This window comes from Miniopterus schreibersii (assembly GCF_964146895.1).
Source record: "Miniopterus schreibersii genome assembly, chromosome: 22".
Classification (NCBI taxonomy): Eukaryota; Metazoa; Chordata; class Mammalia; order Chiroptera; family Miniopteridae; genus Miniopterus; species Miniopterus schreibersii.
The window spans coordinates 193914-211528 of NC_138124.1; the positions used below are offsets into that span (position 1 = coordinate 193914).

The 17615-nt window shown below is 55.0% G+C and overlaps 1 protein-coding gene across 4 annotated transcripts in view; it reads left to right on the forward strand.

Moving 5' to 3' along the window:
- Positions 1-17615, forward strand: part of HERC2 (HECT and RLD domain containing E3 ubiquitin protein ligase 2) — a 140625-nt gene that overhangs the window by 66593 nt on the left and 56417 nt on the right. For 3 of the 4 annotated variants that reach the window (XM_081124750.1, XM_081124749.1, XM_081124747.1), the window contains exons 32-45: positions 546-719; positions 794-930; positions 1040-1191; positions 1855-2046; positions 7115-7302; positions 8318-8510; positions 9715-9897; positions 11283-11464; positions 11899-12046; positions 12121-12317; positions 12557-12790; positions 13521-13659; positions 14860-15000; positions 16039-16181. In XM_081124750.1, the coding sequence (XP_080980876.1) occupies positions 546-719; positions 794-930; positions 1040-1191; positions 1855-2046; positions 7115-7302; positions 8318-8510; positions 9715-9897; positions 11283-11464; positions 11899-12046; positions 12121-12317; positions 12557-12790; positions 13521-13659; positions 14860-15000; positions 16039-16181 (2403 nt within the window). The remainder of the gene's footprint in view (positions 1-545; positions 720-793; positions 931-1039; positions 1192-1854; positions 2047-7114; positions 7303-8317; positions 8511-9714; positions 9898-11282; positions 11465-11898; positions 12047-12120; positions 12318-12556; positions 12791-13520; positions 13660-14859; positions 15001-16038; positions 16182-17615) is intronic. The other variant, XM_081124748.1, reaches the window with a different exon arrangement.

Below are 17615 nucleotides of genomic sequence, written 5' to 3' on the forward strand. Positions count from 1 at the left end.
CATTCACCATCCATCCATTCATTTACTCACCATCCATCCGTTCACTCATTCATCCATCCATTCACCATCCATCCATTCCCTCATTCACCATCCATCCATTCATTTACTCACCATCCATCCATTCACTCATTCACCATCCTCCATCCATTCACTCATTCTCCATCCATCCATCCATTCTCCATCCATTCACTCACCCATTCACCATCCATCCATCCATCCATCCTCCATCCATTCACTCATTCACCATCCGTTCGTTCATTCATTGAATGTCTCCTTCAGAAACTGTCCTGGCCCCTGAGGCTGTTAATATGGATGATAATTTAACTTTATGCCACGTACTTAAGTGCTTTCCAAAGTACATCAAGTATGGACACTTAAAATTCATTTATAAGCTATTTATGATCTAGTTACTTTTACTATAAGTTAGTTCCTAAGTTTAAAATACCGGTTTACACCTGTGGACACTTATGTTTTACTGGAGTAACTGTCTTAGAGCATGTTAACGTCAGCAGGTGAACTCACGGTGTGCATGGTTCCTTTGTCAGGATAAGTGGCAGCCTCTGCTGAGCACAGTCACGGGTGTTCACAGGTACAAGTGGCTGAAGCAGAACGTGCAGGGCCTCCACCCGCAGTCAGCGCTCCTCACCACCATCGCCGAGTTCGCCCTCAGGGAGGAGCCGGTGGATGTGGAGAAGATGAGGCGGTGCCTCCTGAAGCAGGTGAGGCTTGTGCGGGGACCATTGGCCTCGCACAGGACCCATGACACTCACCTGTGCGCGTTGGTGTTTTGCAGCTGGAGAGAGCGGAGGTCCGCCTGGAGGGGATAGACACCATATTAAAGCTGGCGGCCAAGAACTTCCTGCTTCCGTCCGTGCAGTACGCTATGTTCTGTGGATGGCAGCGGCTTATCCCTGAGGGGGTCGACATAGGGTAAAACGGGAACGTTCCTTCCCAGTCGGGAGGTGGTGGCGTCCACACGTTCTGTGTAGGTTAGAGCCTGACCACAGTCTCAGTAAAATTCCCTCTCTCTGTGTGAAAGGGAGCCCCTTACGGATTGCTTGAAGGATGTCGATTTGATCCCACCTTTTAACCGGATGCTGCTGGAAGTGACGTTTGGCAAGCTGTATGCTTGGGCAGTTCAGAACATCCGAAACATTCTGATGGATGCAAATGCCAAGTTTAAAGAGCTTGGTGAGTTAAACAACCTCATGGTTAACAGGCTGCATTAAAATCGCTGCCGCAGGAACGTCGGTGATCACGTTGGCGCTGTTTCGTAGGCTGGCTCTTCATTGTGTGCTGTGGAAACCTGCAGATGCCCATGTTTGCTCTTGGAAAGACTTTAATAACTTTCTCCATTAGAGTGATCATCTAAGCTGCTTCAAACTTTCTCAGATTCTAAACATAGCTTCCCAAATTTGTCAGAAGACACAATCTCGTAGTCTCCTAATACAGTGCTTTGACATCTTAACCTCCTCACGGTGTCACTTACACCATACACCCTGAAATGGGTATCCTGTGTTAATTCCCAATTTCTTAGGTCATAAGTGAGCATCCACAGAGCAATGCCAGGGTTGTGTGTGTGGCAGGGACGTGAACTTTGCTGTGTTTGAAGTGGAGTGAGTCAGCACGATGCTGGGAGCAGCCAGGTAGGTTTTGCAGACAGACGGAGGTGGCTGTGTGTGGTAGCTTGGATGACGCTGGTAGCGTTAGTGCCACAAAACACAGAGGCTCCCTGATGTGCACACTATGGAGATCCACTGAAAAGCAGGCAGAGTTGTTAAATTGCCAAAGCTTTCTGCATCATGTACTTGTTTCCACGCACAAAAAATTTAGGTGGGCGCCAATGCTTTCCAGGTATCCAGCCTGTCCCCCTGCAGACGGTCACCAACGAGAACCCTTCGGGCCCCAGCCTGGGGACGACCCCGCAGGCTCGCTTCCTCCTGGTGATGCTCAGCATGCTGACCCTGCAGCACGGCGCCCACAACCTCAGCCTGCTGCTGAACTCAGGCACCCTCGCCCTCGCGCAGACGGCGCTGCGGCTCATCGGTAGGTAAAACACAACGTGAAACCGACCGTGTCACCCACTTTAAGTTTATACTTCAGGGGCATGGAGCACGCCCACCAAGCTGTGCACACATTCCCACCGTCTGGTTCCATAACCCTCCACCCCAGATGGAAACCCATACGTGTAGCGGCAACTCCGGGCTCCCTGCTCCCTGGCTGTTTGCAGCAGCAAACCTACTCTTCATGGCTCTGGGTTTGCCTGTTCTGGGCAGTTCACGTCCATGAAACCACACAGGTGTCAGCCTGTTTGCGGATGATTTCTCTGGCTTGTGTCAGTGCTGCAGGCTAAAGACATTACCACTGTGTGAACATGCTGCATTCTGTGTACCCATCCACCCGCCTGTTTCCGTTCTTTTGTCACGTACCTTGGAGTGGAGTTGGGCACATGGAGATCCTGTGCTTAACTGCTGAGTGCTGCTGGGCTCCCACAGCTCCGCACCGTGTCAGTGCCCACCAGCAGTGGACAGGCTCCGGCCTGTCCACGTCCGCCCAGCACCAGGTACTCTCGGTGTCTGAGGATGCAGGCCCCCGCAGCAGGAGTGCGGTGGCATCTCATCGTGGTTTCATCTCACTAGTGACAGATAATGTTGAGCCTCTTTACATGTGCTTGCTGGCCATTTGTCTGTCTTTGTTGGAAAAGTAAGTGTTTAGATCCTTTGCCCATTTTTAACTGGGATGTTGGTGTGGTTGAGTTATAGGAGTCCGTTACCTGTTCCAGATGCCACGCTGTTATCAGTTACGTGATTTGAAGGTATTTTGTCCCACTTGGTGGGCCCTGTTTTACTTTGATGCATAGTTTGAAATTTTGATGAAACCCAGTGTGTGTGTATATTTTTTTGCTGCTTCTGCCTTTGACGTCATGTCCAAGAAACCATTGTCAGATTCACGGTCGTGAGGATCACCCACTATGTTTTCTTCTTTAGGCTTACTGTTTTTAAAAGAAGCTTAAAAACATTAAGTTCTCATACTTAGGTCTGTGGTTCATAGTTAGGTAATTTTTTAAACATGGTGCGAGGTAAGGGTTCACTTTATCTTTTTGAGTTTTCCGGTTGTCCCAGTACCATTTGTAGAAAAGAGTCTTCATTTGACCATCGATAGTTGGGTTTCCTTCTAGACTCTGTTCTGATCTGCTGGTCTGTGTGTCTGTCATTGTACCAGGACCACACTGTTTTCAACAGTGTCGCTTTGAGGTAAGTTTTGAAACTGACAAGTGAGTCCTCCAGCTTTGTTTTTCTACGTCAGGATTATTTTCAGTACTTTGGTCCCTTGCATTTCCGAATGAGTTTCAGGGCTGGCTTCTCATGTCTACAAAAAGGCCATTGGTGTTCTCTGGGGATTGTACTGAAGCTGTAGGTTGTGTTGGGGGGTATTGTCCTCCTAGCGACATTGAGCCTTTTCTTCCACGCACTTGGGGTGGCTTTTGTTCAGGTCTTAGCTCTTTTCTTTAATCAGCGTTTTGTGGTTTTGCTGTCGGGGAAATGCTGGCCTCCTAGAGTGAGTGGGGACTGTTCCCTGCTGTTCTGATTCTGGAAGAGTTAGGGCGTTGGCGCTAACTCTTTAAACACTGGGCAGAATTCAGAAGCTAAGCCACTTGGTGCGGAGCATCCTTTGTTGGGAGGGTTTTGGGTCACTGATACAGCCTCTTGTTATGTAGGTCTGTGCGCATTCTCTGCTTCTTGTCGAGTCGATTCACGTAATTTGTGTGTTTTTAGGAATCTATCCGTTTTATCTGGGTTTGCTAACTTACTGGTCACAGTTATTCCCAGAACTGTCTTATAGTCAGTCGTGTTTATTTCTGTAGACTCAGTAGTCTTATCGCCGCTTCATTTCTGGTTTTAGTTCTTTGTATCTTTTTTCCTTAATGTACCTAAAATATTTCAGTTTTGTTGATATTTTCCAAAGACCCGACTTTTGATTTTGTTGACTGTTTTTCCCCTGCTCTCTACTCATCTCTGTGCTACTCTTACTCTTTCCTTCTTTCCTCTGACTTCCCGTTTACTTTGTTCTTTCCCAGCTCACCCAGATGTTCAGTTGAGTTATTTGAGAGTGGAAGGGAGGGAGGGGGGAGAGAGGGAGAGAGAAACATCGGTGTGAGAGAGACGTCGACTGGTGTCTCCCACTCCCACCCCAGCTGGACCGGGGGTCAGACCTGCAGCCGAGGTGCTTACTCTTGACCCTTTGGTTCAGATGGCCAACCCTAACCCCTGAGCCACACCGCCAGGGCTCCATTTGTAATGTTTGCTTCTGTAGATGTAAATTCCCCCTCAGCACTGCTTCTGCTGCATCCCCCAAGTTTTGGTATGCTGCATTTTTGTTTTCATTCATCTCAAAATATTTCATTTCTCTTGTGATTGTTTTCTTTGGTTGGTTTAGTGTCTGTGGGTTAATTCCACATACCTGTGAACTTTCCAGTTTTCCTCCGCTGTGAATGTCTACTTCCGGTTCATTATGGTCAGAGAAGGTGCTTTGTGTATCTGCCTGTTTCTGTCAGAGACGTGCTTTGTGGCCTAATCTGTGGTCTGCGCTGGGGAAGGACCTGCGCCCTTGAGAAGCATGTGTGTCGGCTCCTCTTGAGCCTCGGGTCCTGCTCTGCACACGTGTGGATCTGGTTGGCTTGCGATGCTCTTTGCCTGAATCCCGAGATGCTGCAGGGCAAGTGCAGACCAAGCTTTCCTCTGCTCTTTGATCTTGTGGTCTTCGTGCCCACATGACCCGTCAGAAGCACGCACCAGGCTGGGAACAGGCAGCCTCTGTGAGTCACCCGTCCCATGTCTTAACGCCTCATAGCAACTAAGGACTGATACTGTTAAAAGTCTGAGCAGTGTATTTTCGTGGAGAAATTGCCTCTCTTGTTGTATCCCTTTTCTCAGAGGGTCCAGTAGGTAAAAGCCATGGCACAAATCATTGGTTATGGGGCTTCTGCTAACCCTGCTCTGGAGTTTAAATTCCAGCCTGTGTTCCACACATTCACACCCGTATCAGCCTCTTCCCAGGCCAGGGCTTTTCTTTCATATATTTTATATTCATTTTACGTGTATATGTCCAGATACTGTGGCCACAAAACTCTAAGCCACAGCCCAGCCAGTGCAGCTCAGTGGTTGAACGTTAACCCGTGAACCAAGAGGTCACTGATTTGATTCCTGGTTAGGGCACACGCCCGGGTTTCAGGCTCAGTGTCCACTGGGGGGCGTGCAGGAGGCAGCGGATCAGGGTTCCTCTCTCATCATTGATGTTTCTCTCTCTCACTCCCTCTCCCTTCCTCTCCCTTCCTCTCTCTCTAAAATCAATAAAACATTAAAAAGACCCAGAACAACCCCACTGAGCCACTTCAGGAATGATCCCCTTTTTCTACTTGCAAATGTCTTCAAAGCCTTCCCAGTAAACTCAGCATTTCCAGGGTTGACATTACAGGGAGGGGTGGGGCCCGGCAGGAATGCACCCCTGCCCCCAGGGCCTCATGGAGGCCTGCCGGCCTGGAAGAAGACCGGTCCCCCAGTTCATCTGAAGCTTCACGCCTGCCCTGGGGCTGATGGACCCCTGTTCTCGCTCTCAGAGGAGAGAGGAGCACAAACTTTCTACATTTTTGACCTCCCAGGCCTACCTTTGGGAATGACATTTGGGGACTTCCCCTCCTACCTAGAGCAGAGACTAAAGACCAAAGGAGCTCCTAGGCCTGCGTTTCCCCTCACGTAGGCCAGCAAGGCCACCAGCAGTCGGAGCACAGACCAGCCACTCCTGGGGTGGACTTACTCTTTTCACACCCTGGTGCACGTTGCTTCTGACAGCTCCGCTCCTGTTTTATACTATGGTGATTCCATAGCCACAGGGACCAATACATACTTCATGCCTGCTCCTTTAGTCTTTCTTTTACCAAACAGGGTTCTAGAGAGTTCCACCACTGCCACCCCTGTCGGGTCCCCAAAACCACCCTCAGGCTCAGTGATGCACCAGGAGGCCTCACAGGACAAGAGGCAGAGGCACACTCAGAACCAAGACTTATCTCAGTGAGGACACCGAGCAGCTCAGCAAAGGGAAAAGGTGCCTGGGCGAGGTCTGGGAGAACCAGACACAGGTCCTGTCCCAGTGGAGCCCACAGGACACGCACTGTGACAACACAGGAACTGCTGTCCCTCTGGGAAGCTCATCAGAGACCTGGCGCCCAGGGTCCCCACAGGGCTGGTCTCCGCCTGGACGTACCCAAGTTCCAGACCCAGGAGGAAGCAGGTTCTGGCAGACACCACACTGTCTGTGCAAAGAGTTTAGCACAGCGAGGCCTCCTCAGTCAGGGAGTGGGGGCCCCTCCCACGATCCAGGTTCCCAGAGGCCAGTGCAGGCCCACCCTGCACGTGGGACTCTGAGGCTGGCGGTCTCGCCTTCTCTGAGGTCTCTCCTGCGCAGCACCATAATTAAAGTTAATTTTTCTCTTAGACATTTAAGTGGTTATCTTTTGTTTGTCTATTCTAGTAAAAATGTGATGCAAATTTTTCAAACTTAATCACTTTGCCTTTATATCTTTTATCTCTCTTTTTTGTTGTTAATCCCCACCTGAGGATATTTTTTCCATTGAGTTTTAGAGTGAAAGGGAAGGAGGGAGGGAGAGAGAGAAACATCGATGTGAGAGAGACACATAGGTTGATTGCCTCCCACATGCGCCCCAACAAGGGCTGGGGATCGAACCTCAGACCCTTTTGTGCGCAGGCCAACACTCTAACCACTGTGCCTCACCGGCCATGGCACACAGTGAATTGTTTAAAATTATTATCTTTGCCCGGCCGGCGTGACTAGAGGTTGAGCATTGAACACAGATCCAGGAGATCTCGGTTCAGTTCCCAGTCAGGGCAGATTCCCAGGTTGTGGGCTCAATCCCCAGTAGGGGGCGTGCAGGAGGCAGCAGCTGGGTCAGGACTCACTGCAGATGCCCATCAGCAACTCTCGTTGTTTCTGTCTCTCTCCCTTTTGCTGAAATCATATTTTAAAACAAGATAATTTTTATCTTTGTCATATGTATTAATTGGGTACTGACTGGCTGCTGGTTCTGATGCCCTGACAGGCCCCAGTGGTGACAATGTTGAGGAAGACGGGAACGTGTTGGCCCGAGGCGCCTCTGCCACCGTCCTGGAGGAGACAAGGAAGGAGACGGCCCCCACGCAGCTGCCTGTCTCGGGGCCCGAGCTGGCCGCCATGATGAAGATCGGAACCAGGGTCATGCGGGGTGTGGACTGGAAGTGGGGCGACCAGGTACTCAGGTTTGCTTAGGTGCAGTGGCTGCACTGTCCTCAGCTTTTCACAACCTGACTGTCTCGCTCTCGCCAATGGAGCAAATGTCTGCTCACTCGGGACGTGTGCAGCTGACAGACCCAGCTGTTCATTCCCAATGTCAGGTGCACGGAGTCAGGACAGTAGAGAGAACAGCGTCCTGCGTGGGGCACCTCGTGCAGGGCCAGGTCTACGAGGGGTGGCGTTTGCTTTTGGAGCCCCTGGCACAGGCTCCAGTCGAGGTGCAGCCAGGACAAGGGCGAGAATGAGGAGTGCAGGACTCTAGTCTGAGCAGTCGCGTCCCCGAAGCTCTGCAGCGACACCCAGCTGCCTCTGCGAGCTGGTGGCCATGCATCCCCTCGGTGCCCTGCCCGGCCATCTCCGGCCATGGTGGTCTCCTTTCTGCTTCTCCTTGTGGCACATGGCCCCCGTGTCCATCAGGCCTCCCCAGGTGGAGCTCTGGGGGCTAGAGTCTGTCATCGCCCTGGTCTCCAGCTAAGGACGGTGCCCACCTTCCGAGGGTGTGGGAGGGTTCTTGTCATGCCCAGGCTTTCTCAGCCCACTAAAGCCAGGCCTCCTCAGCCACGTCAGGAGTCCACGTGCCCATACGACCGAGCAGGGCCTCCTGGAACCAGCTCACGCAGAAGCGAGAGCCGGAGGGGGAACACACAGTGAGAGGGGACACAGGTGCTGGTTTCCGATTTCTGGTCTCGTGGAGCCTCGTGAGGCAGTGAGGGGCCAAGGACCAGGCGCCAGGGCCGGGCTGGCCAGCCTTGTCCCCATGTTGCCCAGTGAGGGTGGCACTGAGAGGGCACGTCTCCTGTGTCCCTCCTGGGAAAGGTGCGTGAGAAGTGTCCTGGTCCGTGTCCAGTGGGGCTGGCCGCGGTGCCTGTTGCCAGCGGTTCAGAGCGTCTGCCTAGTGACGTAGCCGCTCTCAGGCAGCGTCTGCGATGGGACAGCACGCGCCTCTTACCCGTCTACGTTGTGGCTTCCCCAGGACGGACCTCCTCCCGGCCTCGGCCGTGTGATCGGTGAGCTGGGAGAGGACGGCTGGATCAGGGTGCAGTGGGACACGGGCAGCACCAACTCCTACAGGATGGGGAAGGAGGGGAAGTACGACCTCAAGCTGGCGGAGCTGCCGGCCGCCGCGCAGCCCTCGGCCGAGGACTCGGACACGGAGGACGATCCAGGTGGGCGCTGGCGGCCAGCCTTCCCGCGGGCCTGGGCCCTGGCAGCGCTCACCCGCACGCTGCTCGGTAGCTTCGGGCTTGCCCCTGAAGCCCAGGCTACACAAGCCCCTGGGGTTTGCTGCAGGAGTGCAGCCTGGCTCTGGGCACCGCTGAGGTCGGGACAGGCCTCCTGCTCCCGCTGAGACAGTGCAGTGGGGCAGGCGCGCCGGCGTGCTTCAGCCGGGCAGCGTGGGCGGGCCTGCCCCTCCCCTCACCTGTCCTCGGGATGCTGCTGCAGTGCTAATTGCTTTGAGAGATGCAGGGGTGAGAGTTTGCAGTGACCCCAGAAAGTTTAGTCCCATATGAGGAAATCGAGGGTTGTGGGAGGAGGGCTTTGTCACGTTTTTCTAGATGCATCCAGAAGACCTTGGGATGTGAGAGAAGCATTCATGGCTGGTCTTGGTAGGACGGTCCGGGAGGCCAGCCCTGATTTGGGGGGGCTCAGGTGCCGGCCGTGTGTGCAGCATGGTCCAGCTTCTAAAGGGACTTTCCTGGTTAGGAGAGGAAACCTGAGAGTCTGAGCCCAGCAGAGAGCAGGCGTGGAGGTGGGACAGGCTGGCTCTGCGTGGGCACCGGCGATGCCCGCCTGTGGGCTCTCAGGAGTAGCACATGGAAGCCGCGTGGCCCCGCCTAGGGGGTCAGCACAGGCTTTGCTGTCACTGCCTCTGACTGCACAGTGTCAGGCCTAGCAGCCCTCCTCGCAGCCTCTGCTTGGAGCTTCCCTCACGAGTTCAGAGTAGAAGGGAGCTGGCTGAGTGACAGACGCCTGCTGCCTCGCACCCGCTAGTCCCAGAGCCTCTGTGCCCTCCGTGGAGATGGGCACCTCATCTCCGTCAAGGACACAGCTGGCTCATCAGCAGCCAACGTTTGACATTTGACAAGTTGCTTCCTAAGAGAGCAGATCCTTGAAATCGTTCTGAGCTGCGTGCTGAGGTGGTTCTTAAAAATTTAACTCGTTTCAAAAGCTGGTTTTCTTTGAGGAGATGGGCACAGAGATGATTAGGGTGAGCATCTACTGCATCTGGAATTGCACCTTTTCTTGCAAAGAGCTGCTTCCCCCTCCACAGTAAAAAGAAGACTGTGACGTTAACTCCCTTAAATTATACGCAGGCACATTTTCCAGTTCTGTTGGGAGCAGAGTCTCTTATTCTGATGTTTTTTTCAGAAGCTGAGCAATGTGAACGGAACATGCACCCCACCGCCATGATGCTGACCAGCACCGTTAACTTACTGCAAACTCTGTGCCTCTCCGCCGGGGTCCACGCTGAGGTCATGCAGACCGAGGCCACCAGGACCCTGTGTGGGCTGTTGCGGATGCTGGTGGAAAGCGGAACCACGGACAAGACAGGTAATCAAGAGCGGGTCAGGATCAGGGCTGCGCTTGTGTCGCGTGGTAGTGTGTGTGTGCGCGCGCACGCCTGCCTGCGTGCATTGGGGTCCTAGGGCACCCGATAGAAATCACCACAATCTTGGTAGCTTATTGGTCTGCTCGGGCTGCCACGTTTAAGTACCACAAACAGGGACTTAAACAGCAGAGATGAGGGATGAGGGCCTCATTCCTGGAGGCTGGAATCCAGCATCAAGGTGCCCGCAGGGCTGGGTCCGGGCTGGTCCTTCGGGCTGCACGGGCCTCTGCTCCGGGCCTCTCCTCACTGCTGGAGGTTTGCTGGCTGACTCTGATGTCCCTATGGTGTCGCTCTCTGCCCTCGTCTTCACGGGGTGTTGTCCTGTCTGTCTGTCTCCAAATTGCCCCTTTTATGAGGACACCAGGTACATTGTATTGGGGCCACCCTGCTCCAGTGTGCCCCCACCTTAATCATTTACATTTCCTGTGACTACTTCCCAGAAAGGTCACTCTGTGAGGGGCACAGATGCCTCCCCTGCATCTCTGTGCGTCTTTTTCTGTCTCTGATAAGGACTTCATTAGGGATTTAGGGTCCACCCCCATCCATTGCCTTAGTTACATCTGCAAGGCATTTACTTCCAAATAAGGTCTCGCCCTAAGGTTCTGGATGACCAGGAACTTGGGGGATACACTTCAGCCCGCTGAGGTGCTTGAGTGTGTGTGGGGTGGGGTGGGGTGTGAGTGTGGAGGGGTGCAGGTTGTTGCGCATGTGAGTGTGTGCAGGTTAGAGCAGGTGGGTGTGATAGTGCAGGAGAGGGCGTGTTTCCCTGTGGCGTGGGAGCAGGGGCCCTGGGCCCTGGGGGCGGGGAAGGTGAGTTGACGGGTGGGTCTAAGCAGGTCGTGGTACAGCCCCAATGGGCAGAGGATGACCCAAGGAAGGGCGGAGCAGGCAGGTTGTAGTCTCAGCAGAGTTCAGTTGGTTAAAGCTCCTGAGAACCTTGCTCGCCTCCTATTAACACGACTTCTTATACTCGGATTGGCCATTCCTGGTGCAGGTAAAGTAGAAACAACATTATGGGGCATCTTTCAAACACACGACATTTAAAAAGACGTAACAGGTGCTCTCCCCCATGTCCTGTGGACTGTGGACCATCTTCCTACGACCTAGAAGCAGTAGCTCCAGTTCCTTAACCAGTGTGAGTTACTACACGTCTGTTAAAGGTTTTTAGAATGTTGTCAGATGTTCCTTGAAATAACCCCAAAGTCTTCCTCCGGAGGCTTTCCTCCCTCACTTTGGATTCATGAACATAGTGTAGCAGGTGAATTGGAAGCCAGGGTTGCGCTGAGTGATTCTTGGGGCCAGTACGAGCGGGTTCCGTCGTCCGCAGCCTCCCCAACCAGGCTGGTGAGCCGGGAGCAGCACCGCCGCTGGTGCTCACTGGGCTTCGTGCGCAGCATCGCGCTCACGCCTCACATGTGCGCCGCGCTCAGCTCCCCACCCTGGATCGCCCTGCTCATGCGGGTCGTCGAGGGACATGCGCCTTTCACGGCTGCCTCGCTGCAGCGCCAGGTAACGTGTGCCCGGCTCCTCCTGATCCCACTGGGTTTATTAAGCGATTCAGGAGTGGGCGGCGTCCCATCCAGAAACTAGTGGGCTCGCCCCAAAGTCAGTTCCTAGAAGCGGGCTGAGGTTCTTGACTGACTTCTGTGAGGGTCACGTCTCATCTTCACAGGAGTTGTAGTGTGATTGGCTCGAGGAGAATTAAACGAAGGGATGATTGTTTAGTTAAACGAGTGCCTGCGTCTGTGACACAGCTTATTTCTTTAACCTCTGGTCATCCATGTCGTTAGTCAACTTGGGTGTAGTTGGCTGTTGCATAATAGTGAACATTAGAATTTCACGTGGTAAATTCCCTTATAGGAGCAGGAAATAGAAAATAAGACTCTTGTTTCTGTGTGTCAGAGGCTTTCTCTAACTCCGGCGATCTGCATCGCCCCGCACAGATCCTTGCCATACACTTGCTGCAAGCGGTGCTGCCGTCCTGGGACAAGGCCGAGCGGGCAGAGGACATGAAGGGCCTCGTGGAGAAGCTCTTCGGGTTCCTGGGCAGCCTGCTCACCACCTGCTCCTCCGACATCCCCTTTCTTAGAGGTGGGCCGCGCTCCGTCCTCGGGTCCCGGCTGGTGAGCGGGGCGTCCATAGCTCCTGTCCTGTGTTTCTTTCAGAGTCCACTCTGCGGAGGCGGAGGGCCCGGCCGCAGGCCTCACTTACGGCCACTCACAGCAGCACCCTGGCGGAGGAGGCGGTGGCCCTGCTGCGCACGCTGCACTCCCTGGGCCAGTGGAACGGCCTCATCAACAAGTATATCAACTCCCAGCTGCAGTCCGTCACCCTCAGCTGTGGGGCCAGGCCGGCCGACGGGGTGGGTGCTGCGCTCGTGGTCATGTCTGCCTGGTGACCTCTGCATGATGTCACCCTGACTTGTACATTAAGCCGTCTTTGTATGTGCTGCATGCTTTGTTCAGAGATACGTTTTAAAACATTTGTTACTGGGAATAATTATTGCGCGGCATGATTAACCATGAACTTGGCCCAGCTGTAGGTGGTAGGGCGCAGGCAGCTCTCAGGCTTCCGTCCTCATGCTCCCTTTCTCTGCACCAGGCCCTTCAGGGGGACTGCCTCCCGGACGCCTCGGAGAGCCCCGAGGTGGGGGGCCTCATGGCTGTCCTGGCCGTCATCGGGGGCATCGACGGCCGCCTGCGCCTGGGGGGCCAGGTCATGCACGAGGAGTTTGGGGAGGGCACCGTGACGCGCATCACCCCGAAGGGCAAGATCACCGTGCAGTTCTTGGACATGCGGACGTGCCGCGTGTGCCCGCTGAATCAGCTGAAGCCGGTAGGTGCTTGGTGCCCGGTGCTGGCAGTGAGGTGAGGGGTTTATATTAGACCTGGGTTCTGCCAGTGCTGCGAGTCCCGTAGCCTCGCTGCTTCCAGGGGCCGTCCGCCCAGCTCCCTTGTTTGCTCTGTGTGCTGGGGTGAGTCGGGCCTTCACAGGGTTGGGGGTTAGCAGTTCACATGTTGTCTCAGCCTCAAAAGACGGGGGAGGACAGCAGTCACTTAGCAGGAACCGTGAGAGTTTTCAACTACTCAGCTTTGAAAAAACCCTAAAAATGATTCCTTTTAAAAAAAGGGCCATTCTTCCCGTAGAAATGCTTTTTAATTGTGCTGAGTGACCGGCTTGTGTAGCAGCTACTGTCACCCTAGATCTGTAAAGTCGGGGTGCCCAGGGGAGGGAGGGTTTATGTTATCCTGATGTGACCTGCGTTGCAGTCTGACTGTGTTTCTAGAAACACTGATTTTCACAGAAATATGTATACGCTGTAGTAAGCTTAAAATGTACAGAAAAGCCTAAGTAGGTAATAATTACAACCCTTTGACAAGTTGGCAAAGAAAAAGTACCGTAGATTAAGTCTGTTGCACATACACGCGTCCCTCCTCTCGCGTCGTCTGTCAGCAGACTGGGCGTGTGAGGTCTCTGAGAATTAAGCCTCGAGGTCGTGGTAACTTCCAGGCACCTTCTTTCCCGCTGCCCTGGCCGCGTGGTGAGCGTCGTGCTCTCCCCGCAGCTCCCTGCCGTGGCGTTCAGCATCACCAACCTGCCCTTCGCAGACCCCATGCTCTCGGTCTGGGCGCAGCTGGTGAACCTCGCGGGAAGCAGGCTGGAGAAGAACCGGATGAAGAAGTCGCCCAAACGGGGCTTTGCAGGTGAGCCCGCTGTCAGTTTGGGCTCAGACGGGGGCCGTGCTGAGCTGTGGGGTGGAACCCGGGGCAGCGCTGGGCATGGCCTCCCCTCTTCCCAGGGCCAGTGTCTGTCCTCTCTTGCCCCCTGTTACCCTCCAGCCGTGTTCTCTGGCCCAGTTGCCTTTGGGGACTTTGCTCTTGGCTTCGTCACCTGCAGACCCAGCAGGGCCGCCTTGCTTTGTCCCCATTGGCAGTGGGTGGAGACCCCTGTACGTGGGCCCCTCGTGTGTCTGGGTCCTGCTTTTGGCGGTGTCCCTGCATCGCCCCTGCATGTTCTTCGAGCCGTCCCCCCCTCGCTGCTCTTTCCCTGTTGAAATCCCGTGGTATCTTCCTAACACCACTTGTTCTGCCCTCTCAAGTTTTCTCAACCATTTCTCCCGTTTCCGTGACTGCTGCTGCAGCGTTTACGATGGTGACACCTTTACCTGAGCCTCCAGCTCACATCCCTAGCTGGAGGGCACGAGCGTGTCAGCCACAGCACGTCCAGAATCCACTAGCCTTGTCCCCTAGCCGGTCACAGCAGATGACCCTGGCTGCCTGGTAGTCGGCCTCGATGCCCGAGGGGCACCTGTGCTGCTTTCATCTCCTGCCGTCCCTCGTCCCCACACTGCCCCCAGGGACTCCGTGTGTCCTGCTTGGGGCACTGCTGGGACAGCTGTGCTCAGCTCCTGTGTCGCCTGCGTCTCTGGTCGGCTTCCTCAGCCTGCTGGTTGGTGGCCTGGGGCGCGGCTGTGTCCCTGTGACTAGAGGGGAGCATGGGGAGGGTTGTGCTCCTGAGAGCGTGAGTGAGAGGACTGTAGGTGGCAAGTACTGGACAGAACTGTCCTGGTGGTGGCTTGGCAAGGAAAGGCGCAAGTCTTTTGTCACCTTTCTGGTTGGAATTTTAGCTATTTGATGATACTGATAACAGATCACAGAGTTCTGTGTTCAGCCATTGATCTCAGTCCGGCCCATGGAGGAGCAGGAAAGGGGGAGACCCGAGAGGCAAGGGCACTTCCCCAGAATCCCCGGTCTTGATTTAACTCTGGGAAAGATGAGTCCTTCAGTCCACAGCCCTGGGCCTGGTCACCTGATTCCCACAGCGACGGCTTGTTTATGTCCCGTCGCCGCAGTGGAGTGAGCTCGAGCAGGGCGTGCATCCCGCTGAGTCCTTTCCTCCCGCAGGACAAGTGGACCTGGACCTGCTTCGGAGCCAGCAGCTGAAGCTGTACATCCTGAAGGCGGGCCGCGCGCTGCTGTCCCACCAGGACCAGCTCCGGCAGATCCTGGCCCAGCCTGCCGTGCAGGAGGCTGCTGTGCAGACAGGTGTGTGAGGGTCGGTGTGCCAGACACAGGCCCCACCCGCGTAGATGATACGGCCCCCGTCTCATGCACAGAGACGGAGGGATCTGGTGGGGCAAGGGGGCGCAGGGCCTTCCCGCTGCTACTTAATGTGGCCCAAGGACAGCAGCACTGACCCCAACACAGAGGACACGGTACAAACGTAGACTCTCAGGCCTTCCTGACCTCAGAGGTGAGGCCTGCGCCTTAACCAGACCCTGCGCTCGTTCCACGCACAGAGCACGGCCCTGGGACCTCACCAGTGGGGCCTGACGTCTGTGCCACCAACTGCTGGGCACTTGAGGAAATGCACAGACACGTCTGTGTCTCTGTCCACTTCTCTGTCTCTGCGTGTCCACTGACAAAGTCGACTGGGGAATGTGTCACACGCAAAGGCGTGCAGACACGTGTGCAGGTGCATGTTGTGGCTGCTTTGTCGGTGGTGGTGTATCCTGAACCTGGAGACAAGTCAGTGCCGGTCGTTAGGTGTTGCGTTTGCGCAGGGGAACACGTGGTGCCGTTTGCAGTGCTGAAACACGTGCTCGTTGCCTGGAAACGGTAATGATCCGAGAAATGGGAGAGCCTGTTGCTAGGAGTCTAGCTGTGCCGTAGGAGTATGTGCTAGCGAGGTGCTGACGGTGGACGTTCAGCTGGCTTGCCTTAAACTTTCATTGTTACTCCTGTTTTCTAGAATGAGCTCTTTGAGTAGGAAAAACCAAGCTGTGAGGTCTTTTGACCCTCTGTCGAGAGACACTGCTGAGTATGTGGGAACGAGGCCGTCCCTGTCTGTGCCCCTCACTCCCTGGGTCAGGGCGAGAAGACAGAGTGGACCCAGCAGCTCTGTCTGCGGCCAGCCCTCTGACCCCTGCTAGCACAGTTCCTGGACGTCCAGGACACCAGTGGCCAAGGCCGGGGAGGGCTGGGCGGAGTGTGGTTGTCTGGGGTGTGGCAGGGTAGAAGCCCTGCTGCTGACGGGCTCAGTACCTTCCCTTTAATGTCACGCATACTTTGTTTTCAATCCAGACGATGGTGCAGCTGCGTCCCCTGACCTGGGGGACATGTCTCCAGAGGGGCCGCAGCCCCCAATGATCCTCCTGCAGCAGCTGCTGGCGGCGGCCACCCAGCCGTCCCCGGTGAAGGCCATCTTCGACAGGCAGGAGCTCGAGGTACTGGCCGCTGAACAGTTTTATTTCTCAATGTGTATTTTCTCACTGATGTATTCCTCTTTTCTGGGTTTTGTTTTTGTTTTTGTTTTTTTGGTGTCTGTTCCTTTTGGTGTCTGGCACGGCCACCCATCCCCTGGAGCCACCGAGGGGCCCTCGATTCTTCTGTCCTGGCCACAGGAGCAGAGGAGCTCAGGGGGCAAAGCTTGAGGGGACTCCCTGATACCGTCTGGATTTTAAGTGACGTGTCGCAGTGATTCTCACAACTCTTTAGGCTTTAACCGTGTTTGCCGTAGAACTTATAACACTAGAGAATGGAGGGGTTGAAGTTTAGCCTTATTGTGAATTCATGTGGGTTATTTGAAAACCCCACTAGATTCGGCCTGGGTTAAGTGCTCAGGTGCTGGTGGAGGCGTCTTTTCCTGGGAAGTGCCGTTATGGAAAGAGCATTCAGCCTGCGATGCTGCTCTCGCTCGCTTGTCCACTCAGCCCAAAGCCTCTTGGTCCTGCTGTGCCTGCCAGGCCGGGGCCCTTGCCTGGTGCGCTCCCAGCAGCCTAGGGCCGGGGGCACATGTCTGCAGAAGAGGTGACGGTGACCAGGTCTGAGTGATGGCAGCGTCACGGCCTGAGACCTGGAGGACCTGATGTCTTTAAAAACCTTTGGTATGTGAAACATAAATTCTGGGTAAAATGCCAGAGACAAAACCAAAGCTTGGATGCTGAGTTTGGCAGCAGAAGGCATCTGATCGACACCCTCAGAGAGCAGAACCCTGCTGGGAGCAGGACCAGAGCGGAGAGGCAGCTGCCTCTGGCCACCGTCGTGGAGGCTGACCGGTGGGGCCAAGGGCCGAGGCAGGATGTGAGCGTGGGGTTCGGTGACCACTCGTTAGGCCTGGCCTGGCTGTGTGTCCTGTCCCCTGCAGAGACGGGAGTATTTAGGAGGGTGTGGGCAGGGGCGCCGTGGGAGGGCCTGGCGCCAAGAGGAAAGAGGAGAGGAAACGGGGAAATGCGGAGGGAGCTCTTCCCGGGCTCTGTCTCCACCGATTCTGATGGGAGCTCGGCCGACGTCCTTGTTGTGCTGTGTGAAGCGCCTTCCCCTCGGCTGCAGTGACCACGCCTTCTCTCTGGTTTCCCGAGATGCGCTTGTGTCCGTCCTCGGGGTGGTGCCCGCGGGTGGGGACGGCTGCGTGTGCGGGGGGAGTGTAGCCGCGTGATGCACGTGCTCACCAGGTCACCACCCCGTTTCCCAGTGTTTAGTTCCCTTGTTTTCTATACCTACTGGACCCTCAGAGCGGCTCTTTGCCCTTTGCGTAGTTGAGAGTTGATTTCTTGGCCCACGAGAGCCCCTTGTTGTCTCTGCCCATCGCCCAGAGTGAGGGAGCCGGAGGCGGTGGGTGCTGCTTGGTCTTGGGGACAGGGGCACCTCTCTTTTGTCCC